Source organism: Anguilla rostrata, chromosome 18 (assembly GCF_018555375.3).
Source record: "Anguilla rostrata isolate EN2019 chromosome 18, ASM1855537v3, whole genome shotgun sequence".
Classification (NCBI taxonomy): domain Eukaryota; kingdom Metazoa; phylum Chordata; class Actinopteri; order Anguilliformes; family Anguillidae; genus Anguilla; species Anguilla rostrata.
In genome coordinates this window covers 10,554,616-10,579,363 of record NC_057950.1, presented here as the reverse complement: position 1 = coordinate 10,579,363, position 24,748 = coordinate 10,554,616, and the positions used below count along the sequence as shown (strand labels likewise).

The window sequence follows — 24,748 nt, the reverse complement described above, 5'->3', positions numbered from 1 at the left end:
GCTTAAGCACCTTTGGCAGTGTGATAGAGAGAAGGCCTGACTCCTCTCTGTTGTGTGCTAAGTTTGGTTTTACGCCTATCATTGCTTGGCTGGCAAAAAAATAAATAAATAAAAATAAAAGCCTGGTTTGTACCTTTTTAGAGTCTTAATGCATGAATCATGCATTTAGTCTTACCTTTTACAGAAGAATTTGCATTGTGACGTTTGGAGTGGCTTCTCGTGTGTTTTGTGCATGTGGTATATCTTTTTTAGTGTCTGTTTGATACCCTTATATATACCCTTATGGAAATATAACTGGCTGAAATGCCTGATTGTGCCTGTGCCATGGACCAAAAACTTCAAGAAGCTCATTCCAGAGATAGAGCGAGAGAGATGGATAGAGAGAGAGAGAGAGAGAGAGAGAGAGAGAGAGAGAGAGAGCTCCTGCCACTGTCTTAGACCGCAGTGCTTGTAAATATTTGCACTGCTCCAGTTCCCCCTCTGTGCTGGAACTTCACAGAAAGCTACCAGTTTGTGATTTATTGCGACTCTTAGACAGAGGGGCTCCCATTGAGGGGAAAAAAACCTGCAGACACGTTAAAGAGCACCCCAATCTAAGTTCAGACCTTTTTTTCGATAGCCCCAATTTTTCACTTTGTGTCTCCATTCCAGAATTGTGTAACAGAAGTTATTTCAGGGCATGGATTGGGCCATGAAACGTAATACTGACTTTCAAACCTATTCAATCTCTATGAAGCAGTGATGAAACTGAACTAAACTGAATTGATAGCGTGCTGGTGTCAAAAGGCCGGTGAAAATAATGCCAAGTGTGGCTTCTATCCTTGCAGTTTCACAACAATTTATCATTTTGTGCTTCGACGTTTCTTACATTGCTTCATGCTATTTCAGACTGATATTTCAATCCTAACAAAAAACATTTGGCTGTATTGATGTTATCTATATGGTTTGCAGATCGCATCATGAATGTCTGTTCTGCAGTTGCCTTTGGGCAGTGCCGGTGGCTAGTATGCGTCTAGGACTTTTCTCATTCTTTGAATGCTGAATATTTGGTATACCTTTTATTCCCGTTGGTTTGTGATGTTTAGGAGCGAGGCTGTTCCTTTAAGTATCAATCACCTTTTAGTGGCAAAGAACATTGCAGTTACTCTTATAGAAATCCAGGAAAATGTCTAAACTCTAATGGAACTAGAGTATAGACCACATCAGACACGTAGTAACATCCTTACTGTAATGTGCTTATTATGTCCTGACCAAATTGTTTTGAATTTCGGAGAAAAGTAATGTTATAAATTTTCTCCACTATTTAAGACAAGCATTCAAAAACCGGGGTCCAAGGTCAATTAGGGGTACACAGCACAGAAATTTGTTTATATTACACTATTTCACAAACAAAAATTCTAAAACATATTTTCAATTTTCAAATAAAATAACCTGGGTTTAGAAAAGAGTCTGATTTACATGTATTTTTTAATATCATGTTAATTATTTATTACTTATTTATACCGTGGTAGATACTCGTTTTATACAGATCCATAGAATATTGCATCCAGTCTTAGACATGTGACCACACACTAGTGTTGTAAATAGCCACTGCATTGTAGCCGGTAGTTAGGGCTGAATACAGCTGTCAGCAGTGAGCTGTTTTATAGACGAGGTCAGCTCTCGGACAGAGGGCAGTTATTTTGGAGGGCCGTGAGCTGAAAAAGGTTCGAGGCCTCGTTATTTCAGGTGTGCGCTGGTAGCTAGGCAACCTGAGCGGGGGGGAGGGGGGTATCTGAGCACACGGGGTCTGCGCACCTCACCGTTTTCCTCACACAAAGGCCCTGTAAATGTACGCCAGTCAGCCCGGCTCTCTATGTGTGCGCACAAAGGGACGGACTCTGTGGCGCCGCCCTTGTGGCGCAGCCGGCGCAGTTTCTCAGCCAGCGTGCGTGCGCAGGAGAGCCGCCAGCCGTGCGCGTTGCCTGCGTGTGAGGACCTGCAGTGATTCCGTGGAGCGGCGCAGGGAGAGAGAGCAGGGCGTGTCCCTGCTCCCCGCTGATTCACTCTCCGCTTCGCCAGCGAGCCGCCGCGGCAACCGGGCAGGCAGGCACGCAACAGATCGCATGATGTCCCCGCCCCCTGCCTCGCTTTTTTTCCTTCTCTCTTTTCTTTTTTTTTTCTTTTTTTTTTGTACAAGAGAGCTTAACCGGGCGCAGCCTTGGACAGGGGAGGTGTTTCGTTGTCAGGGCGCAGAGTTCGTTGTTGTCAGGGAGATGAGACCCAGGACTCAAACTTGATCACATGACCCACCCATTGGCCAATCACAGGGAGGCTCCCACTTAATTGTGTTTTTTTGTTTTTTTTGTTTCCTCCATCTTGTGGTGAAAGTGATTGCTTGAAAAACAGAGATGACAGACACAAATGCCTTGTGAGAAAGCTCGCTCTCCTCGAGCAGCAAGTGGGTTGTGTGAGGAAGTGTAACGGTCGGGAAAACACTGGGAATAAGGAGAGTGATGAACAGGAAAGGAGATGTCCGGACGGACATGGGAGTGAAGGGTGTGTGACATCGTGCCAGATGCACAGATTCGCACCTGAAATATGAGCTGCTGTAGCAGGTCGGCCCATCTTCTCCTCTTTATGGGCCCTCTTTATGCGATCAATAAGGCGCTTTGAGTTTTATGAATGCACAGTAAACACAGAGTCAGAGATCCTCTCCCATACTGCTCAGCAGCTTCCCACAAGCTCGTGCTGTGTGTGGATTTTCCTTCTTGCACGGATCATGCATTAATCTGAGTGGTGCATTCTTCGATTGGGTGTGCCTGTGTGTGCATGTGTGCCTATGAGCCCATGTGCTTGCATCTGTGCGTGCGTGCGTGTATGTGCGTGCCTATATTCCTCTTTGCTGCATTCCCCAAGTGAAACATAAAGTAAAAACTGCCATTAGTGTGGAGCATGGCATGAAGAGAGCAGTGCATTGCGGTGTGGTGCAGCAGTGTGATGTGGAGGTTGCGATGCTGTGTGCTGTGATGTCTTCAGTGCAGTGTTGGGATTGCAGTGGATTTCAGTGTGAAGTGAAACTGCAGTGCAGTGTGGAGATTGTAGTGGATTGCAGTGTGAAGGGAAACTGCAGTGCAGTATGGGGATTGCAGTGGATTGCAGTGTGAAGTAATACTGCATTGCAGTGTGGAGATTGCAGTGGATTGCAGTGTGAAGTAATACTGCATTGCAGTGTGGAGATTGCAGTGGATTGCAGTGTGAAGTGAAGGATTTCTGGAATTCTGCATCGTGCGGACTGCCCCCGTTCTGAACCGCACCTGTCTACGGATCAGCAGTGACCCTAACTCTGTCCCCCCCACCCCACCCCTGATTGGCAGTCCCGCCCCAGACACCAGCAGCTGCACTGGTGACCCACATCTGAGGGGAACCCCGCCTCCTCTACACCCCCAACCCCAGACCCCCCCGGACACCCCCTCAGACGCCCCACCATTCCAGAACCCCCTCGCGCTCATGGACAGAGAGCTCCAGGAGGCCTTTCAGGAATGCGAGCAGCACATGGCTTCTCTCCTCATGCCCTGCCCCCCTGCTGAGGCCACGCCCACCCGTGAGGCCGACGAGTGTCTGTCCGTGCCATTGCCCGAAGACTCTGAAGATGAAGGAGCGGGCACTCTGAGGAGTGAGAGCGTTAAGGGAGGTTCTGAATTATCGCCTCATCCTCCCGAGGCTCTGACCGAACAGGGCCGGGGTGAACACGAAAACAGCGGGACTCAGACAGCAGGACCGCCGACTGCCAGGAGGGAGGAGGAGACTTTCAGCTTCAGAGACTACATCTTAGGAATCAGGGATGAGTGGGGCGAAGGAGGAGAGGAAGAGGAAACACGACACGCGGCTGCACAAAAACAGGAGCCTACCGACCCACTGGACAGACACACAGACACATTCACAGACTCACAGACGGACTTACTTACAGATGCAGTGAAAACACAAGAGGAAATGACACAAAAGGCCAAGCCAGATGTCACTGCAGATTTATTGGGAAATGGTCTAAATGGTACACAGCACAATAAATTGAAAGAAACAGAGAAAGATATCAAGACTGGATCTCAGACAGAGGCAGAGAAAATACAGACTGAAGAACTCCTGACAGATACCACGGAAACCATAGATTTATCAAAGGAGCCTATGAAAGATACAAAAGGCATGAAACTGACAGAGAAACAGAAGTGCACAGAAAATACAGAGAGAGGAGAGAAGAGCACAGGTTTGCTAATGGAGGCTCAGAACGCTCCAGACCTCTTTGATCAGACAGGCACACAGACGCAGTCAGATCTGCCGATAAGCACAATGCCCCCGAGACAAGCGCTGAACGACACACTGAAGGAGACTCCCACAGAGGCTGTCGCAAAACCAGCCTTAGACACAACAGAGCAAACATGCAGCGGCACAGACCCAGTTACGCCGACGGAGCCTGGGGCAGAGCTACTGAGAGAGAGCCGCGACCGCGGAAGCGTGCCCGCGGAGCTCCAGGCTAGCTCGCAGCTCTGCAGGGCCGTAAAGATGGAGGCAGAGAGAGATTCGGTTCGAGAGACCCAGAGTGAGGCAGCGTCAGCCTCGCTATCAGAAGCGAGGACGCTCACAGTCACACGCGCTGAGTCAGAGGCGGATTTGCAGGCACAGACAGACAGACATAAAGGGCAAGACGTACATACAGGCACGCAGGCGGATTTAAAGACACAGACGGAATTACAGCCTTGGGCAGATATGCAGATGATGGGGTGTGATGTACACAAAGACACACAAACGGATTTAAAGAAACTGACAGATTTACAGGCACAGACAGGGAAAGGTGAACACATCGACACACAAGCTCAAGATTTAAACACAGAAACACAGACAGGACAAGGCACATACACAGACGAAGTAGCCGATTTTAAAAGACAGACAGAGTTGCAGACACAGGCAGACACACAGACAGAGTTAGATGCAGGGAAAGGTGCACAAATCAACACACAAGTACAAGATTTAAAGACACCTACAAAGATGGCTTTACAGATACCAACAGATACACACATAAAGATACAGATGGAGATAAAGGAAGATTCACACACAGGGTGCTCAGGTTTCCAGGAACAGCTGAAGCAGCAGGGAGAGCCACACATCTGCCCCCCAATTCCAGACCCTCTGTCTGGGCAGGATCGTGTTATCGCTCCTGGGAGTTCCTCTGCTCTTACCCCTACCCCTGCCCCCACCCCACCCCTCCCCCTGGGTCCCCAGCAGCCACCGGCTGATGGCAGGACAGGTGGCCCCCACCACCCAGTAACAGGACCCGAAACCCCACACCGGAACCAACCGACAAGAGAGGGGAGTAAAAATGACAAAAATGCCCCAGCGACATCTGTCGCGGCCGCGGAGATCGATCCGCGGACGAGGGCGGGCAGCGGGGGTGGGGGCTCAGGAGAAGGGGCAGCTGTGCGTGCGGACCTGGAGAGCGGCCGCGCGGGGAGCCGGGGCTGCGTAGGGGAGGAGGGCGCCGTAGAAGAGGCTTCAGCAGCGGCCGGCTCGGCGTTGCCACTAACAACACCCACGATGCCAGGAATGATAGAATGCGAGGGAGAGGAGGGGAGAAGAGCGGAGGCAGCGACGGGAGGAGGAGACGGAGCAGTGCAAAGCGCAGAGCCGCAGAGCCCGGCAAGCGCGGATCTACGGGAGCCAGAAATCACCGCCATCGCCTCCGCCACCGCCGCCGCCGCACGCCGAGACCCGTCGTTAATCTCCACGGAGACGGTCTGCTCACCTGCGCGGAAGATCGAGGCTTCCGGGAGCGAAATGCCAGCTGGCTGCTGCATCAGAATGCCACACAACACGGAGGAGGAGAGAGAGAGAGGGGGAAAGGGAAGGGGAGGGCTGCAGAGTCACTCTCCGGGGACGGAGAGAGAGGGGGAGCGAGAGCCGGAGAGGGCGTGCGTCCGGACAGATGACCACACCGACATCCCCCCTACATCTGGGCTCCCGGGACACGTCTGCCAGGAGAAAAGAGAGGAGGGGACGACAGGAGCAGGAGAGGGAGAGAGAGTGATAGCAGCAGACAGAGAAAAGAGAGGGGGAAGCGAGCAGCAAATTTCGTCAAGGCAGACAGAGGCAGAGACGGAGGGACTTGTCAGGGGGGTGGTGACTGACACAGCGACGGCGGCAGCACATTTTCGGGAACGCCTCGTTGAGGACAACTGCCAAACCGGACCTCCCCCCGATGTCGGCGAGCCACTGGTGAAACGGCAGCACGGGGGTGAGCTCATCGTTTCGGCTGTGGTCGATCCCACCGAAACAGGCACGCACCCTCAGCCTATAAGGGGGACGAGCGCACGCGAATCAGACCGTCTTCCGTCTCCGTCTCCTCTCCTCCACGCGGAGCCCGGACATCCCGCAGCCTGCACTGGAGCAACAGCGCACGGCGGTGAGTCGCTGCTCGTCGGAAACGCCCGGGACGCCGTCATCACCGCTCCCCAGGCTCAGGAAACGGCTGGCCCCCAGGAGAGCGCCGGGGACCGCGGACATTTTGAAAAGGCCTCTTTGCTTTCCACCTCAACACCCTCTGGCCCATCGCAGCCACTAATAGGCCAACAAAGCCCTTCTGCTGAAAGCAAGGATCAACAGGTTCCACTCTCCCATCGCCCGGACACCCAGAAGGGGTCGCGGAGTGCGGAAAACTCTGAGTTGTGCCATTTTCAGTTGGGGGCCGTCCCAGCGGAGCCAAAGGTTGTGGGAAAAATCAGCGCTGAAGCCACAGTCACCCAGCCGGGTAGTATTCCAGCCAACATGAGGGACAGCGTCAGAGGCAGGACTAAGGCAGCGAAAAAGGTGGAGGTGACGGAGGAGGGGAAGGGAGTCCCGCCGAGGAGCACAGACGATGCCTCTTCCACCGCCCCAGGGGGCTGCTCTTCCCTGCCCCCCCTCACGGTGCATGAGAGCCTGCGCCACCCAGTGACAGAGTGCAGCTCCAAACTCCAGGAGTTCTCCGTCCTCCAGAAGCAGGAGGCGCCGGTCTGTCCCGACCTGGGTATGAGGACGTCTACCGGGGGGGACCTGAAGCTCATCGAGCAGACCTGTGAGGTGGTGGAGGATCAGAGGAAGGCTGAAATAGGGGAGGCGAAAGTCCCTGATCAGGGAAATGAATCCAAAGAAGCTAAAGTTCAGTTGGATCAGCCGAGCCCTGTCGGCATGGAGACGGAAAAGACTACAGAGAGCCTGAGGGCTGAGGAAGAGGGGGGCAGAGGTGACAGCTTCCGTCTTCTTCCAACAGCTGAATGTCAGAGTGCCGACCCTACAGGAACTGATCAGAGGGCAAAGGTCACAGCGGCAACCAAGGAGGCAGCTGAACTGGTGGGAGGGGATTTTAGTAATGGACCATCATCAGTTCCCACAGAAAAAGAGCCCAAAGTGACCACTGGGGATTCTGGCAGATCAGGCAGCGAGAGCAGCCTGCAGGAGACACGCCCGCAAGCGTCACTGGGGTCCAGTGAATCGGCAGAAATCAACTGTGAGTCACTCTCTGCTGGCACTGAAGAGAAACCACTACGTGAACCTCCCTCAGCACCTTCCGCCCTCTGCCTGGATGTGGACAATCAGACCCTCACTGATGCAACAACTGCACCTCTCCAAATGTCTCCTCCTGTCCAGCCAGTGTGTGTGGAAAAGGGCTCAGAGATTCCAGAAAAGAGCACAATATCTGAACCCGAGACTCCTGCCCCTAGGCTGGGGGGACTGGACCCCACCCTCCCTAATGTCGATGGTGAAATTCAACCCTGGCCAGTGATCAGGCCTCCTATCCCACTGCTCAACCACTTGGAGCTCACCGTGGACTGTGATGTCACAGCAGCGGAGGAAAAAGAGCCACAGGGATCTGTGGAGGAGGTGGAGGGGCTAGTGCCTGAGACCAGTGCATGCCAGAGGCTGGCGAAACAGGACAGGACGTGCAGACCATTTGATGAGGAGAAAAAAATTAATTCTGTTAATTCACAGGATGTTCCGGCCCTCCAAGTAGATGATATCCCCTCCACTGCCTCACCCCTGAATGATGACACATCCACCAATAGTAGGCCTGCGCAGGAGTCCATGGCTTCAGCACACAAAGGGGCCCTAGTCCATGAGACCCCTGCAAAAGGCGTCACCCCAATTGTTCTCTCACAGCCACCAGCGCATGGCCCGGAGCCAGCCATTGAAGGGGTGGAAGAGAAGGTTCCGGAGAAAGAGGAAGCTGTCACCTCAGCACTCCTTCCAGATTCTGAGAGAGGAGAGGCTGTCACAGAGTGTGAACAGAAATGCCAGGCTGAGGTCAAAGAGACCCTGGGGGACACATCCTCCCTCCCACCACCCCTGTGCACAGGAGGAGAAAAGATTAAGACAGGAGGACAGCAGGAGAAACCCACCCTGGGTGACAGTCTCACCAAAATCACCAGTGAAAAAAAAACAGGCTCCGATACAGGAAGTCCAAGACAGGTCGTCATGGTAGAAAATAACATTCAAGAAGGCTCCAGAGTGGGACCTCATATCAGTAAGGACCCAGGCCTTAAAACTGAAGTCTCATCGAATGAGACAACGAATCAGGGTGAGGGTTTAAGCAGGAGTGAACATCTGTCCCTGAATCAGAGCATGTCCTCGATAATTGCTCCAGGGCCGTGCTCTGTGGCCGTCAGCCAATCGGATCTGGCGCCTCCATCAAAAACTGAGCAGCAGGAACTGGGATTGGGTTGCTGCCCAGAGGGGGAGAGCTATGGTCAGTATGAAGGTGTAGGGGCAGATGCATGCGTGGGAGCCAACGAGGAAGGAAGAGATGACTCTGCTGCACAGCAGTCAGCAGAGACGCAGGGAGCGCTGAGTTCACACAGATCCGTGAAGCAGCCAGGGAATTTATCAGATCAGAGTGGAAATTGTGGTGTCACAGATGGGCAGAGCAGAGAGGCGCAGAATGAGGGCATCGCTGCCCAGCAGGGTGACAGCACACGCCCCCTCGTGTCCGAATCTGACCTCACCGCTCTACCTAATGTACAGGAACGCTGTGCTGTCAGCACGGTCCAGGTCAAAACCAGCCCCCCTACTGTAGACGTGGAGGCGAAGGCAGGAAAAAAACAGGACCCCAGTTCAGAGCTGCTCATATCTATCCCAGAGCCCGGCAGTTCAGGCCAGAGGTCGGGGGTCACAGCAGTTGGTGAGTTGGACGGAAAGGTTCAGGAAGCGGAAACTTTAACGTTGGCTTGTGAAGACAAACAGGCTGTACCAGTGATTAAAGGGGACACCGCCATCAATGCATCTCTGAAAGAGAGTGAATCCAAACCTGAGAAATGTGAGGTTTTCTCACAGGCGAATGAGGTCACGCCTCAGGTCAGCATCTGCCTCCAAGAAACCGGCAACCTCCACGGAGCCCCTGGTACCCTCGCAAGAGCCCCAGAAAACTCTTCTGTCTCCGTGACAGTCCCAGGCCTTGAGCCCCCATGCGGGCAAGAGGAATGTCCTGAACAGACAGGACTGGAACAGACCCCTGCTCCTTCTACCGCCCTCCTCCAGATGAAGGAGCAGTCTGTCTCCCAGGGTCCGGCCTTTGGGGTGGACCAAGCCACTGAAATACCCTCTCCCCTGCACCTACGCACAGGACATCCCGCAGCAGGCAAGGAAAGCCCCCCCTCGCGAGACATGACTCAGGCTGAAGCCGAGGGAGGAGACGTTCAGACACCTGTGACTGGCGGAGAGTCTGAGAGTGCTCCCCCATCTGGCAGAACATCAGAGGAAGCGCAGAAGGAAGGAGGAAGCACCCCCTTCCTCACCCCAGCCCCCAAGATCTCTTCTGGGGGTTGCATGGACATTTCCCCCGCCTCCATCTCTGAGGAGCTTGAGAGCAGCACTTCCAGGCCTGCCCAGAGTGACCCCATGCTCTGTACTGCCTCAAAGAAAAGCCAGATGGGGGGGAGGGAGGAGCCAGGAATATGTGGCTCGACTAAGAGCGTTGCTGTAGAGAAAGAAGAGGAGCGGTGGGGTGAAAAGAGGGAGGAGGAGAAGAAAAAAGAAGAGGTGGAAAAGACAGCAGGAGAAGAAGCCCTGATCACCCCAGCCGCTCCAGTCAACACAGAGTCCCTAAACGGTCCTAGCTGTGGAGTGACCCACGGAGGGGACGCCTCCTCCTCTCTCCCCATTGGAAAGGCAGAACCCTCTCTATTTCCCCAAGATTTACAGGCTGAAGGAGCACCAGGGGCTACGGAAGCTGATGGGACACAGGCTGGAGTGGGACTAGATCCCAACAAATCTGCCACCGGACGGCCACTCAGGGTCACATCTCCGGTTGATGTGGTGACATCATTGAGAGAGATGCATGACCTCGCTAAGCATGAGTCAGTTACAGAGGCCCAAGCACCACTGCAAGACTGCAGGACAGAATCTGTGAGCTCAGCATCTGAGAGTCATGAGAGTCATTCACAGACACAGCGAACATCTGAGAGCACAGCATCTGAGAGTCATTCACAGACACAGCTAGCATCTGTGAGCACAGCATCTGAGAGTCATTCACAGACACAGCTAGCATCTGTGAGCACTGCATCTGAGAGTCATTCACAGAAACAGCCAGCATCGGTGAATATAGCATATGAGAACCATTTACAGACACAGCCAACATCTGTGAGCACAGTATCTGAGGGAATCTCACAGACACAGCCAACATCTGTGAGCACAGCATCTGAGGGAATCTCACAGACACAGCCAGCATCTGTGAGGACGCAGCCAGTCTCTGAGAGCACGGATCCAGACGGAGGCTCACTGACACAGCCTGGCTCTGGGGACACAAACTGGCTCATACAAGCCCTGAGAGACGCAGCCGCCCAGTCTCAACCAGAGCAGCAGAACAGAGCGCTCGACACAAAGGACATTTCTGACCTCAGGTACTCTATGTGTGCGTGTGTGTGTGTGTGCGTGTGTGCGTGTGTGTGTGTGTGCGTGGGTGTGTGTATGTGTGTGTGTGTGTATGCGTGTGTGTGTGTGTGTGTGTGTGTGTGCGTGGGTGTGTGTGCGTGTGCGTCGGTGTGCGTGGGCGTGTGTGTGTGTGTGCATGCCGTCGTGCCATTTTGTTCACAAAGAGACAAGCGAAGGCATGAGTTCTGAGTGAAAATAGTTTTTTTAAAGCATTTTAAAGCGGATGGTTGAAGTGGAATACCAGTCGTGACACGCAGAGTATCCTATGAAAGGAGTTTGATTATTCAAATACCCTAGCTAGCAGGAAAAACACAGGGAGACATGCAGTTTCTGGGCAAACTGGCAGATAACCAAATGTTATCTGAAAGATCATTTCTGTTTGTTTCCGTCATTTCCTTGGAAAAAACTGTGGAAGAATGCATGGTTAGTCACAATAGTTTTATTGTTCATGTTCCATCTAATATCATCCTCTGTTACTTGGGTGGGTAAGAGTCTAATTTTAAGCCGGTTCATTGACATTTCTCTGGACTTTCTACTGCTTTTATGCATCCTGTTTTGAACAGTTCATAAATTCATTCATCACCTTTTATATTTATCTTACCTTATATGCAATTTCAAGGATCAGGAACATTTTCAGTGGTGTAAGACTGGGTATGTTCTAAAGGTGTAGTGCTTATGAAGACAACACAAATCAGAGATAGTGTTTTTAAAATATAATCACAAAGAACAGTGGAACAGTTTTTACAACACAAGATAACAAAGTAACTCTATTTTTTGTTCTTGTCATGGAGCAGGTGAGTTTTATTTATTGTGTTATAGTGATGTGATGGTTCTTTGTATTGATACGTTAAATAATGCCTGATTGTTAAATATGTATAAGGGAGCACAGATAGAGCTTTGTGGCTGTTGACATAGGGATCAGATGAGTGTGTGCTTCAGAGCTTCAGAGGAGAGGCAGCGTAAGAACTGCAGCCCATTATCTCCAGAGGGTGACATCAACTCTGACATCAGCTAGTGTTCCAACGCAAGAATAGATGTGTTTACACAGAGAGGCTTCTGACCACCGAGAGAGTCTCTGATATCACTCAAATTCATATTCACACACACACAAACACACACATGTGCACACACATACACACACCAACACACACACACATGTGCACATACACACACGCACATGACATTTATTTAGCGGACGCTTTTATCCAAATCGACGTACAAAAGTGCATTTTATGGTCATGGACAACTACAAAACACAGATATTTCTAGCCATAGAACACAGTTCAGTTCACACAGTGAACACTATTCTCTCACACACACACACACACACACACAGGCATCCCTCTTTATGTTGACTGGCGTTTTGTGCTCCAGCTGTTTGTGTGATTAATGATACCCACTTCCCTCTTTATCTCCCTCGTTCTCTAATCTCCCCCTGCAGACCTGTCCAGCCACTTCCTTCACCCCAAGCAGAGCTTGAGTTTCGCACACCCACTGAGGAGGTAGCGCCCCCTCTGGTAGACCAGGGCCAAAGCAACGACCAGTTGGAGTGCAGGTATTGTACCTTAATCCATGAATAGAGAACCCCTTTTTCATTACTTTTTTGCTGTTAATTTGCCAGTCGTTTTTGCTGTTAATTTTTAATTTTCAAGGTCAAAGCATACATTCCTTATTTTCCCCGCAGAAGGATTTTATTTGCTTTATGTATCTGGGTTAGAATAAAATGCTCTGATTACCAAAAATGTGCAGGTATGAATGCGTCAAATATATGTTATATATATAAAAATATGCACAGTTGTAAGATTTTTTTTTTTTCTCATTTTGATTTTTGAGGATGGTATCCACACTGGGTCATTTGATCACCAGAACTAGGAGAATTCAGTCACATTCAAGCAGTACTTAAAGCTTTTACAGAAGCAGTGACTCACTTGACTGAAGGACTGTGCACTGTGTTGAGCTGGTCGGGCTGTATCTTTTTCACAGGCTTTTCGGTGCGTTTCACTCTGCGCTGAGGGCAGGGCAGTGGATTCTACAGCCCTGGGCTGAGATGTGCAGGCCAGATTTTTATAAGTTGATGTCACTGCAGTGGCCTTCAGGGCTCTGGCGGAATATAAATAAACACAATCAGAGCTGTGGTGTGTGTGTGTGTGTGTGTGTGTGTGTGTTTGAAAGTGTACATGTTTTTTTCAGATCTCCATGGCGACAGTGACAGTGCAGCCATGTTAGCTGTGCCTCTGACCTCTGTTCTCTGCGATTTAAAAAAATATTTCTTACATTTTCCATTTCCTTTACTCCTTTCATTTTCTTTTGATTATAAATCTCTCTCTGATGCAAGCCATTTATTTGGCTTTACCCCTGTTTATATCTATTCCTCTATGTATTAGTTTCTCTCTCTCTCTCTTTCTCTCACTCCCTCAAGTGCAACCTTCTGGACAGAGAACACATGTCTTTACAGCACTTGCTGCCTGTCAATCATAATGCCGGTCCTATCACTGTAGCACGAGTGGCAGGGAGGGGCAGGGAGAGGAAAAAAGAAGGAAAAAGAAAAGAGAGAGGGAGGGACAGAGGAGATGAGAGGCCGAATACATCAACAAGGAATTTAATGGTGCTTTTGTGTGTGTGTTTGTCTGTGACTGGGCTAGAGTGCGTGTGTGTATGTGTGTGTGTGTGTGTGTGTGCGTGTGCGTGTGCGATCATGCATGTGAGTGGTTTTCTGCTGCCCCTTGAGGCCATCCTGACTGGGAGACTCACTCTAGCTCCGCCAGCCTACCCCACAATCCATAGCTGGAGGAATTTAGCTTAGCGAGGGAACGTGGGTGGGGTTCGGCCAGGGGTGGGGAAGGGGGGGGGGACTCACATGAAGTCATTCTGGGAGGCCTGTCAAGCTGGAGCAACACGCAGAGATCACACACGCGCGGCGCATGTAGCGGAGCGCGTTAGCGTGCGTGTGTGGCGCAGCGAGGCAGCGGGAGGGAGGCTAAGAATACCATCCCGGCAGAAGAGAGCACGCCGACCTCGGCTTTGAAAGCCCTTTCAGGGTGACTTAGAGACCTTTCTCTCAGGAGGGGGGAGGGGGGCAGTCGCCGGGGGGGGCTGGAAGACGCCTCAGCGTCTGTGGCGTTAGTGCCACCGGGTGAGTTTCTCTCTCTCTCTCTCATGGCCCCTGTAGCCGCCGCTGTGTTGTGCTTGGAGGTAGGGAACGCCGAAGAATGTGTGGTGGACGCTGGCGTGATGTCATCGTGGGCAGCTCAAGTTAACTACATCCTGGCTGGTAGAGCTGACCTCACCAGCTTGGAGAGAACGAGGGAGAGAGAAGGAACGTGGTGCAGTTTGTCTGGTGGGGAAGGAGTTTGGGAGCCCTCATGCCTAGGTCATTCTCTCTCTCTCTCTCGCCTCGCTGTTTGTCTGTGGCATGTGATGATGGGGTTGGAGGGATTGGAATGCTCCGCTCGTCTGCGCAGTGTCTGCGCCTGCGCAGAGGTACCTGCTCTCCCAGGCTGTGTTAAAGAAACAGTTGGGGTGCCTGCGCTCCTTTACTGCTGTTTAACTCTGTTTTTACAGCATTTATGTTAGTTTTTTTTTGGTCACTCTGCACTTGATAGTTATCAGTACTGCTAATGCTAACAGACTATCATATCCCCAGAGGATAGTCAAATAGGCAGGTCGGTAACTAAGATGAAAGACATTTTTTGTGACCAAGGGGTTATGAAGTTCCGCTCACCCGGAGACTAGTAGCTGTGGTGCGTAACACATTTTGTTTCGACTAAGCCTCTTTAAAAAAAAAAGATTTTTTTAAATTCTGAGAATACACAACCACTACAAAAAAAAGTCCATGTAAGGTATGTCAAGGCTTGGTACATCCCAACAAACCCTCTTCCTGGGCCGTGTATCCAAGGAGGCCTGTCACTGGTGCTTTGGAAAGATGATTAACTGACTGCTGTGCTGTGATGGGTTATGACTCAGCGTTCCTGTCGGTGGTTTGCAGGAGTAGCGTGTGGCATTCTGCTCTGTTGACTGAAGAACCTGGGGACTGTGCCGGGGTTGCCATGGCGATTAAAGAAGGAAACACTGGCTCCCTCTCTCTCTCATAAAGGATGAGAAGGAGAATATTTGTTGAGCGTTGTCATTCACTGCATCGTTTATAATTCTGTACGCCAGATCACAGCGATGTATTTCCACAATCAGAGATGTAAGCGTGACATCCAGCACAGTAAAGTCAGCTTATAAACACCAGCGAAGCGGAATTTTTTTCTTTATTCTTGGGCCGTGTCTGTGGTGGTGTTTACTGATTCCGTGACCTGTTTCGTTTATGTCGCAATCTCAGAAGTGACCCAGTTCACGGAAGGATGCGGAATAAGAGTCGCAGCTGTGCTGAAAACGCGGCGTGCCGCTGCACGAATGCGCGCATGCGTCCTGGCGGGCGGGCTGGCGGCGGCTGCGTGCTTTTGCGCCGCAGACACGTGTACATGCAGCCAGCTCGGAATGCGTCCCGCAGCCTCCTCAACGGCCGCTAGCACAGGATTGCGCTGCGATCCGCTCTTCTGCCTGCGGCCAGTGGCCCGGAGGCTTCATGCAGACAGCGTGTGTTGTGGCTGTGGGTGGGGAGGGGGGGTGGGGGGACAGAAGAACAGCAGAGTGACCCTGGGTCCTGGCAGACAGGAGGGGCTGTAGGCTGTACATTTGCTAAAATGCTATTTTCCCTGTACGGACAACTGTCATCTGGGTTCACTTATTACCACCTGTTTGCTTTTAAATACTTTGTCTGGTTCCTGGCCCAGCTGTTTCTGAGAGATTAGGGTGTGTGAGGCTAAGCACACGCCTGTGTGTGCGTGAGGGGTGGGGGGGGTGTCACTGACGCTAGAGATGTTTTGCTAGAGCTGTGGAGGGATTCTCCCATTAATGTAACTATAGTGATTCCTTCTATTGCTCCTACACTACAACTACTGTAAAAAAAACGATGGTTTACATTGACATTGAGTGTACTGTGAGTTCATATGTGATGTGGCACAGAAGCCGTAGCTCTCTGTGTTCCTGATGCAGTAGTGGCTACATGTAAGATTGTGTGTCACTGGAGCCTGGATGGAAGCCGTTAGCTTCTAATGTGCAAAAATCCAAACTCGCTTTCCGAACACATCTTTTGTGTATTATTTTTAATGGCCGTCTGGTGAGCCCCAGAAGAGATCATCTTTGGAAATGGAAAGGTTGCTCCCTTACATATTTTCCCAATGTAATTACTCAGGTTCTAAAACCAAAAATGGGTTCAAAATGACCCATTATCCATAATGGACCAGAGTAAGTGGTCTTAAAAATAAATAGCTTGAGTACACTACCTTTGTTTGTTACCAGAACAAGAGAGAGAGAGAGAGAGAGACAGAGAGAGAGAGAGAGCAGTTATCTGTGTTGGCGGCTGTTGAGGAGGGTGTCAGCGGCGTTGCGGTGAACAGCAGGGTATTTTTAGAGACGGACATTAGACAGGCCCTGGCTGGGTTCAGCTCTCTCCTCTCTCCCTCTCTCTCCTCTCTCCCTCTCTCCCTCTCTCCTCTCTCCCTCTCTCCCTCTCTCTGTCTCTCCCTCTCTCCTGGCTCTGTCTGGCACGTTACAGATCGCTGCTGCTGAGATAATAGCCAACTGTGTCTGAAATGTGCACCCCCCCCCCCCACCCTTCCCCCCCGCCCCTCCTAAACACCTTCTGCGCACACAGTCTGACTGGTACCACAAACTGGCAAATGCATGTAGTCCCTAGGCCAAGTCTGCAGCCAAGTCTGCAATAAGAATAATAATAATAATTATTATTATTATTATTATTATTATTATTATTATTATTATTATTATTATTATTATAACAGAATATATAACAAAATATTGTTGTCATTGTTATTAAAAATATTTCAAACTGCACAATGTTGAAAGAAATCTATTCAATCATATAAATATAGTAATAATCAGATGAGATAAAAGATTCATTATTACATTACATAAATACCTATTCCCTTTTCAGCAGTTCCAGTCTTAATCATAACAGTAATAACGATGAATGATCATTAGGGGGTGTTCCAGTGTGACACTGCAGTAGTTTTCATGTAGCAAGTTCGCTGGAATTGTTGTCATGTGAGGGGATGTATGGTGACAACTGGCACACGTGCATCGCCCAGCACTGAGAGGGAGTTTCGGATCCGAGTTAACACACAGAGAGGGTGTGACTAACATCCCGTACAACAACTGTGAAATTAATTTAGCACTGTAATCTCTCTCTCTTTCTCTCTCTCACTCTGTGTGCGTGTGTGTATGTGTGTACGTGTGGGCGTGCGCGTGTGTGTGCGTGTGTGTGTGCGAGCTTCTACAGTATGTATTACACTGAGCGTGTGTATAATAGACAGTCATGCTCTGTGTGTATGTTGTTTTTGGTTTTTAATGTATATCGAGCGTACACACACACACACACACACACACACACACAATGTGTTTGGATTTCTCTAGAGAGCGTTTACCTCTTTGCTCAACTTTGCTATGGTATGGGTCTTTAGGGCTGCTCCACAGTAAGGGCTGATTAGATCTGGGGATTAGGGGTTGTGCTGGGGACTGAGAGAACTGTAGCGTGATTTGATTACTCTGACATGTCTCAGTTCAGCTGGACTATTTAAAGACTAAATTGGAGTGTAAGACCACTGGAATTAGTTCCAAGTTCAGAATAAGGGTAATGCATGGTTTGCTTTCTGGGTTTTGGATGGTTATGTTTTTTTTTTCCCCTAGATGTATGCATGGAATATACTGCTACCAAAAAAGATGATGTATTGTGGTTAGGTGGATCATTGTTTTTACAGCACTTCTTGGTAATAAAGATTTTGTTGGATCTGTCCAATAAGGCCAGCTGTGTATTTTTAAGCATTTCCCTAATAGGTCGATCTGATTTATTTTTCCCATCTGTGGTCATATGGCTCAGCATTAAGCACTTACAGCATAGACCCTTTATTCAACAAGACAACCCACTTTTGCTTCAAATGAGTTCTAAAACTGTGATGGAATTGTCATAAAAAAAGAAATTAGGAAAAATTTTAAAAAAAGGAAAATGCAGTCTGGAATCATGTTCTGTCTGTAGCAGTCACCTACTGTGAACAGTAGTCCAGTGATGTGATGTCAAATTGGCTATGGTACAGTCCAGGGATGGAGGCAGGGAGGGGTTAATGTGTCTCCTTCCTAAGCTCAGTATACAATAGCGCCTCTTCTGGTTGACTATGGAATGGCACCGCCTGCAGCTGTGACATGCTGCAGTTCTCCTGCCTGTGGCTGAGCTTCTCTATGCGGAAACTGCAGAGGCGAAACATGACCGCCTAGCAAAAAGAGAAAAATGCAATAAAAATCTTAAATATATCAGGGATGGGGAGTGTTGTTCATGGATATTTTAGTTTTAAAAAAACAAGGGCTCTATGCAACACAATGGGAAATGCTGTCAGTCACCTTTGTGCTCTTCCTCTTCATCATCCTGTGCAGGTCGTCCCTGTCTGAGGCAGAGGAGAGGGACCTCACCCCTGTAACCCCACCTCCACCCGAAGACCACACCTCCCAGCCCTCCCTGCCTGCCCACCTCTCTCGGGACAGTGCCCAGTTCCCTACCCCTCCCCCCACCCCTCCGGAGAGGTGCCTTCCCACCCCACCACCGAGCGACTCCCCAGAGCCGCAGACCCCCACCCCTGCACCCCCCGTCCCAGACCTGCCCCCCGATTCACCCACTCTTCAGTCCAAGGGTCCAACCGACACCCCCTCTGCTCCCTCTCAGGACGTCCCACACAGGTATGGTCACCTCATCCATTCCTCTTGTCCCACAGCTCTCCATCATACCTTTGTCCTCTCCTCTTCACAGGTGTATTCTCTCTTTTTTAAATATTGGGTTTCTGCGTATTTTTAATGACCTTGACCGCGAAGTTGCAATGGTAAGTTGGGGTTTAATGGTATAATGGGATCGATGTGATATGCTTATCTGAGGTGTCCTGGTACTCTGCTTTTTAAAGCATTTTGAACATTTAATTTTAACGGTATTGGAATTATTTTGGTCAATGACTATAAACCACAGATCACAACTTATGATCTGACATGGGTTTTGACTGCGAGTCTCTTTTTCATGGAAATTAATTGATCAGATTACTTCTCATAATTCTCCTCACAAGAACATGGACTGCACAGTCATTATGTCATGAAAACTACCAAACTAAGGGTGAATCTAATCTAACTTAATGAGATAAATTTAACTTAATATGTATTTGCAGTAATATACTGGTAACCTCTTATAATAGATGGATGCATGACAGTATTTAAATTAATTATTCTTGCAAGGAACAAAATACACAAGAGATAAATGTCCATTTTTGTTGAATTTTTTAATAACGTCAAGCAGTGGCTATAATTCAGAACTCAATGGGCCAGTAAGAAAGAACTGTCTATTAATAAAATTGCGCACTTCGTCCATACAATTATTAACTGGATTCATGGTGATGGCTAAACATGTTTACAGTAGACCTTTGGACTGAGCTATAGATTAAGATGTTCATTGACTGAGCTAATAAGTCACCGTTTGAATAGTTTAAGGGCCCAGCGTTATCTCGGGAGCTGTTGTCATCCTCTTTGCCCTCCCTGGTATTTTAGCCTTGCTTCCAATCTTTCCCCTGTGTTCACTAATGGTTATGAGAGCAGTGGCCACACTGAAGATCCTCTCACTCATCGCTGCTGTATCTGCCCATAACATGCCCTCTGATTTCCCCTCATAAATCCTGAATCGCTGTTTGGCTTTGGCTTATGTAAAGGCTTATAGCTCATGCAGCAGGGGTGGATTTGTTTGTTGAAGTATAAACACAGTAGGACCAGGTTCATCCTATGAGGTGAGAAAAATCTTCCAAACACACTTTTGTTCATGTTCTGGCCAGAGAGAATAAATCTTCTTCAGTGTTTTTTCTTTTTTTTCCAGTCCCCAATTTTTGCATGAATCTGGCGCTTTGACCGCTCTTCTTGGGATCAGCAATCGGGATTATTTCCCTCACTTTCATGCGAATGTAGCATTGGGAAGCATAGCACACAAGGAAATATTTTCTTATGTGACTAAAGTAACAATATTTCTAACAGGGCAATATTTTAGCAACGTCTGAGTGCTTTTTCTTGATGCAGTTTCTGAATCAAACAGCAGGGGGTGTATGTCTTCTTGTCATCACTGCACTTTGTCACTGTTATCTCAGCACACTACTGTGAGCTCCGCTCTGGTGCTGGCTCTCGAAGCACACAGGCACGCAGCAATGAGGAGTGTTTCTGTGTGAATAACGGCAGTCTGTGTTTGAAGGCTATATACTGGAGGACTGAGAGGTTTTGCGTTGGATGACGGCCAGCAGGCTGCCTGTAGATTGCCTTCACTCTCACTCTGAGTACACCATGTGGGTGAAGCATTAGTATTTCTAACAATAGCAGCAGCAGGTTTAAGTGCTCAGTACTCAGATAGGCGGTGAAATTGTTAGCAGTCGTTGTCGGTTCTGTTTGCTGGCTGTGGGGAGAGAGTTCGTGTCACTGCAGTGGAAGAGGAGGCCATGTGAAATCAGGACAGGGGGTTATGGATCTGAGACTCTTTCCTGTCTGAAGCTTTGACTCCCTGGGAATCCAGTGTTCCTGTCTCTGTCATCCCCCAGAAATACCCCGTTCCTGTTGCTTTGACTCTCCAGGAATCCTCTGTTTCTGTCACTTTAACTCTCCAGGAATCCTCTGTTTCTGTCACTTTAACTCTCCAGGAATCCTCTAATCCAAATGTTTATATTCCTCTTGCCTCCTGACGTTCCCAGATCACTGCAGTACCACAATGGGGTGTAAGCACAGAGAAGAGAGAGAGAGAGAGAGGGGGTGGAAAGCTGAAAGCAGGAGGGGAAAAAATGGTTAAGGATCTTGACTTGTAACCTAAAGGTTCCAGGTTCAATTGTATGGTGCTGTTCTATTCTTGAGCAAGGGGCTTAACCTAAATTGCTTCAGTAAACATTCAGTTGTGCAAATGATGAGGAGAGAGAGCCAGGGTTAGAGTGGGTTAGCTTGGTATGATGAAGGAATAGTTGTTGAATTGATCCACATAAAGTTTGTGTAGGTGTTCATATTTTAAAGATTCACGGAGGGATAAGAGCAAGAGAGATTAGTCATGTAATTGCCTGTTCGCTGCCTTTATTTTCTTTCTCGTCACCTTTGCTTTGCGAACACTGCATAATGCTGTGTCAATAAAGCATTTTTAAAAAAATGAAAAATGAAACTTTCAAAGGGAAGAGGATACTGAAGTAGAATGGGGCTTCCATGGGCATCTCCCTTATTTACCCATAATCCATTGCTCTCTGGGCTCTGTTGGTCGGCTGAAGGGAAAATTAGAGGATGAATGAAACACAAAGGAACTGCGCATGGGAAGAGAGAATCGATGCAGTTTCATCCTGACAGCACAGGAACACAAACTGTGCGCATGTCTGTGCAGCTGCACAGTGCTGACAGCGCAGTCGATGCAGTGGCAGGCACAGCCAGCATTGGAAGGGGTAAGGTTTTGGGGAGGAATCAAATAGGCTGCCTCTGCCCTGTGTAGACATGCACTCACAGAGCTGCTTTGACCCTATTTATAGCAGCATGTTATTAATCTGGTTTCCGCCACGGTAGTCTGTGTGCTTTTTTACTTTCTAGCTGCAGCAAGCAGTCAGGCAAACATGATAAGAGCACTGTAGGCAGGAATGCTGGTTTTATTTTATGCTGTTTTAAGTCTGACGTTTTCCAGGAAAGTGAACAACCTGAATGTCCTCAAAGCAGCAGACCTAATATCATAATGTGTTATTTAATTTAGTGAACATTTTCTTAAATGTTGAGTTATTGTGCATTCAGACAGCAGATTCCACTCCTACCTCATGACCTAGTGGTGCTGAGTGACATTGTCAAAGCATTTTAGGATGGCCGCACTTAACCGTGCGTACACAATAAAGGGTCATTTATTGTGCTACAGGGCCAGCTATTGACTGACCCAATGGCCAACCCCTCTTAAAACATCCAAAATGTTCGTGTGGTATTGACTTTTCACAGAAGCGTGAGGCTTCGTGAACTCAAAAATGGGCGGAGCTATCAATTACTGACAGGTTGGAACCAGACATATTGTTTTGCTATGGAGAGCAAAGCCCTTTTATTGCTTCATATATCCAAGGAATGATGTGCTGATATCAATGCATCCCCTCGTGGTACCAGAGATGTAGGAGCATTCTCTATGTGTTCTGATCCAACCAGCTTCTGGTACCTTCCTTGTCCATTTCTCACCTGCAAGAGATGATCCTCCTTCTGGGCCTGCAGGGTTCTGGTGGTCTGAGTCCTGTTCTGACTGATACTTCTCTTTTTGGTCTTCTTCTTCACCTCCATTCTGTTTAAGACCATCTCTGCCTGTGCTTCTCTGCCACCCCCCCTTTCTCCCCAAGATGTTACATTGATTGAGGTGACCTAGATTCCTCACTTTATTAATTTTTTAAGAAAACATTTCTGCTTCCCTAAAGACCTTCACAACATGCATTGAGTCATAGCCTGAATTTTAATGGGCACTAAAATGGTTTGTCAGGCCTGTGGCTGGTTGCCTGTGCAGGGGGCAGTGTATTTTTACTGGGGGGAACTTTATCCACTGATCCAGATCCAGAGCAGTGGTGAACAAATTTTGACTGAGCATTGCTATACATACATGCACTGCAGGTCCATACAAAGGGTTTATTTGCAGTGGTAGAAAAGTGATAAAGAGTCAACAGCAATTACAATAGATGTACTGAAATCACTGATGTTGATGTATGTCTTGGATAACACTCTTTACTTAGGTTGTAAGATAGATAAATACTGTGTGCTCACGTTGCTTTTATTCATGAGATATATGTTGAAGAGAACAGATTACAGCATTACTCCTTTTGCATTGGACTTTAATATTTCCGACAGCAGCAGATGGGCTAATCAGCTACATTGCACATCGACCTGTTCTTTTGCCCTGTTGTCCGAATGATCAGAAACCCTTCTCCAATCTGTGCACATTCCTTTCTCTGTTGCCGTGTCTACAGGACCCCTCTCCATTGCTGTTTGTCTCCTCCTCATCACTATGGTGACTTGTCTCCTCTCCGTCGTTCTCTGTCTGCCCCTTCTTTATCAGTATGGCAATTTATCTCATTTCTCCACCGTCATGACGATTTGTCTGATCTCCATCGCCATGACGATTTGTCTGATCTCCATCGTCATGCCGATTTGTCTCACCTCCGTAGCCGCGTCTCTGTTCTCTCTTGCTGCAGCAGTTGTTCTGCTAGCCCCTCTCTCCTCGCGCCTGTCTGTGAGCCGATGAGTAGATTGGGGGGGTTTTGGGGTACGCTGTGAATGTGTGGAAAATGAGCATCCGGCCTGCTAAACGTGCAGCTGGTCCACAGTGGGGGGGTGGGAAGCACAAAGAGAGAGAGGCTCCTCCTCATTTCTCCATTTTTTCACCCCCTTTCACTCACTCTCATCTCTCACTCTCTCTCTCTCCATCTCAAATTTATATTTAAATCAGCTAAGGTGTTATTTAACCAAGTCACATAAATGGTAATAACGGTAAAATCAGGAATGAACATATGAATGTGGAGATAACTATCATAACAGTGGCCATATAAGGAATCTAAAGACTGATTCTGAAAAATCCTAACTTTCAAGGTGATATAATGCCATTATTGCCTCCCACTGGCTTACTGCAGCATAACATGTAGCCAATGAGAATAAAATATTCTATTCATCAGTTATAATTTTAATCTCTGTCTCTCTCCCTCTGTCTCTCTCTCTCTCTCTCTCTCTCCTTGCCTTCTGCTGCTCTGCAGGTCTTTGAATTGTTTTAAAATGCAGGTGCAGGTGCTTTCTAAAAATGCCTCCTGGTCTTTTTTTGTTCTTCACTTTCTAGTTCTAGCTCTCCATCTTTGATCATCTCTCTCACTCCCACGCATTGGCACCCTAGTTGGGTCGATGGCCATCCTCGGCTGATCGACTGGGTCTGTCAGTGGGCTGTTGGGCATGTGGGGGGGAGGTGGGGCCTGTGGGTGGTTCTGCATCTGAAAAAGTATCCTGGAGCTATAGACACACAAGGGGTTTCATTATTTTATCAGTGTGTGTGTGTGTGTGTGTGTGTGTGTGTGTTTGACCCTGAATGTGTGTGTGCGGTTGCACAAACAGGTTAGCTTAGTTTATCTGGTACTGTATCTGTCTGTATGTCTGTCAGTGTCTCTGTCTGTCCAGGTTCAGGGTGCAAGGACAATAAGAGTGCAAGTACAGGAAGTTTAGCTTCCTGACACTTTATCTGTGCTGTGCTCAATTCTCTCATTGTGTCTGGACCACCCCCTCCCTCATCCTCTACTCTATCCAGAGGCACAAAGACGACCTACCAACCGAAGACAGATCCTATAGTCTTTATTTCACACTTCTGAGGAAGTGTAAAGAGATAGGGATGCTGGAGGTGGAGAGAAAGGTCTTTGTACGGCTTTCCCATGAGTGAACAATAGATTTGTAATCCTCATATTACAGTGCCCCCCTCCCCCCCGTCTTCCTAATACTGCCAACCTCAAGCCTCAGCCCCCCAGTTCTGAGTTCTAATGCATTTCAAATCTGTGGACTCTGGCTAAACCTGTTAGCACTGCCATTTTCTCTCCCTGGACATTTGAGACTGACCCCCCCCTCTCTTTCACACACACACACACACACACACACACACACGCACGCAGACACACACACACTCACACATGCACACACACACACACACATGCACACACAAACACAAACACACACATAAATACTGCAT

The 24,748-nt window shown here is 48.7% G+C and overlaps 1 protein-coding gene across 11 annotated transcripts in view; it reads left to right on the top strand.

Moving 5' to 3' along the window:
- tacc2 (transforming, acidic coiled-coil containing protein 2) overlaps positions 1–24,748 on the top strand; it is a 77,943-nt gene that overhangs the window by 17,207 nt on the left and 35,988 nt on the right. For all 11 annotated transcript variants that reach the window (XM_064316923.1, XM_064316922.1, XM_064316921.1 and 8 more), the window contains 3 exons: positions 3,357–10,898; positions 12,371–12,484; positions 18,418–18,717. In XM_064316923.1, coding sequence (XP_064172993.1) covers positions 3,357–10,898; positions 12,371–12,484; positions 18,418–18,717 — 7,956 coding nt within the window. The remainder of the gene's footprint in view (positions 1–3,356; positions 10,899–12,370; positions 12,485–18,417; positions 18,718–24,748) is intronic.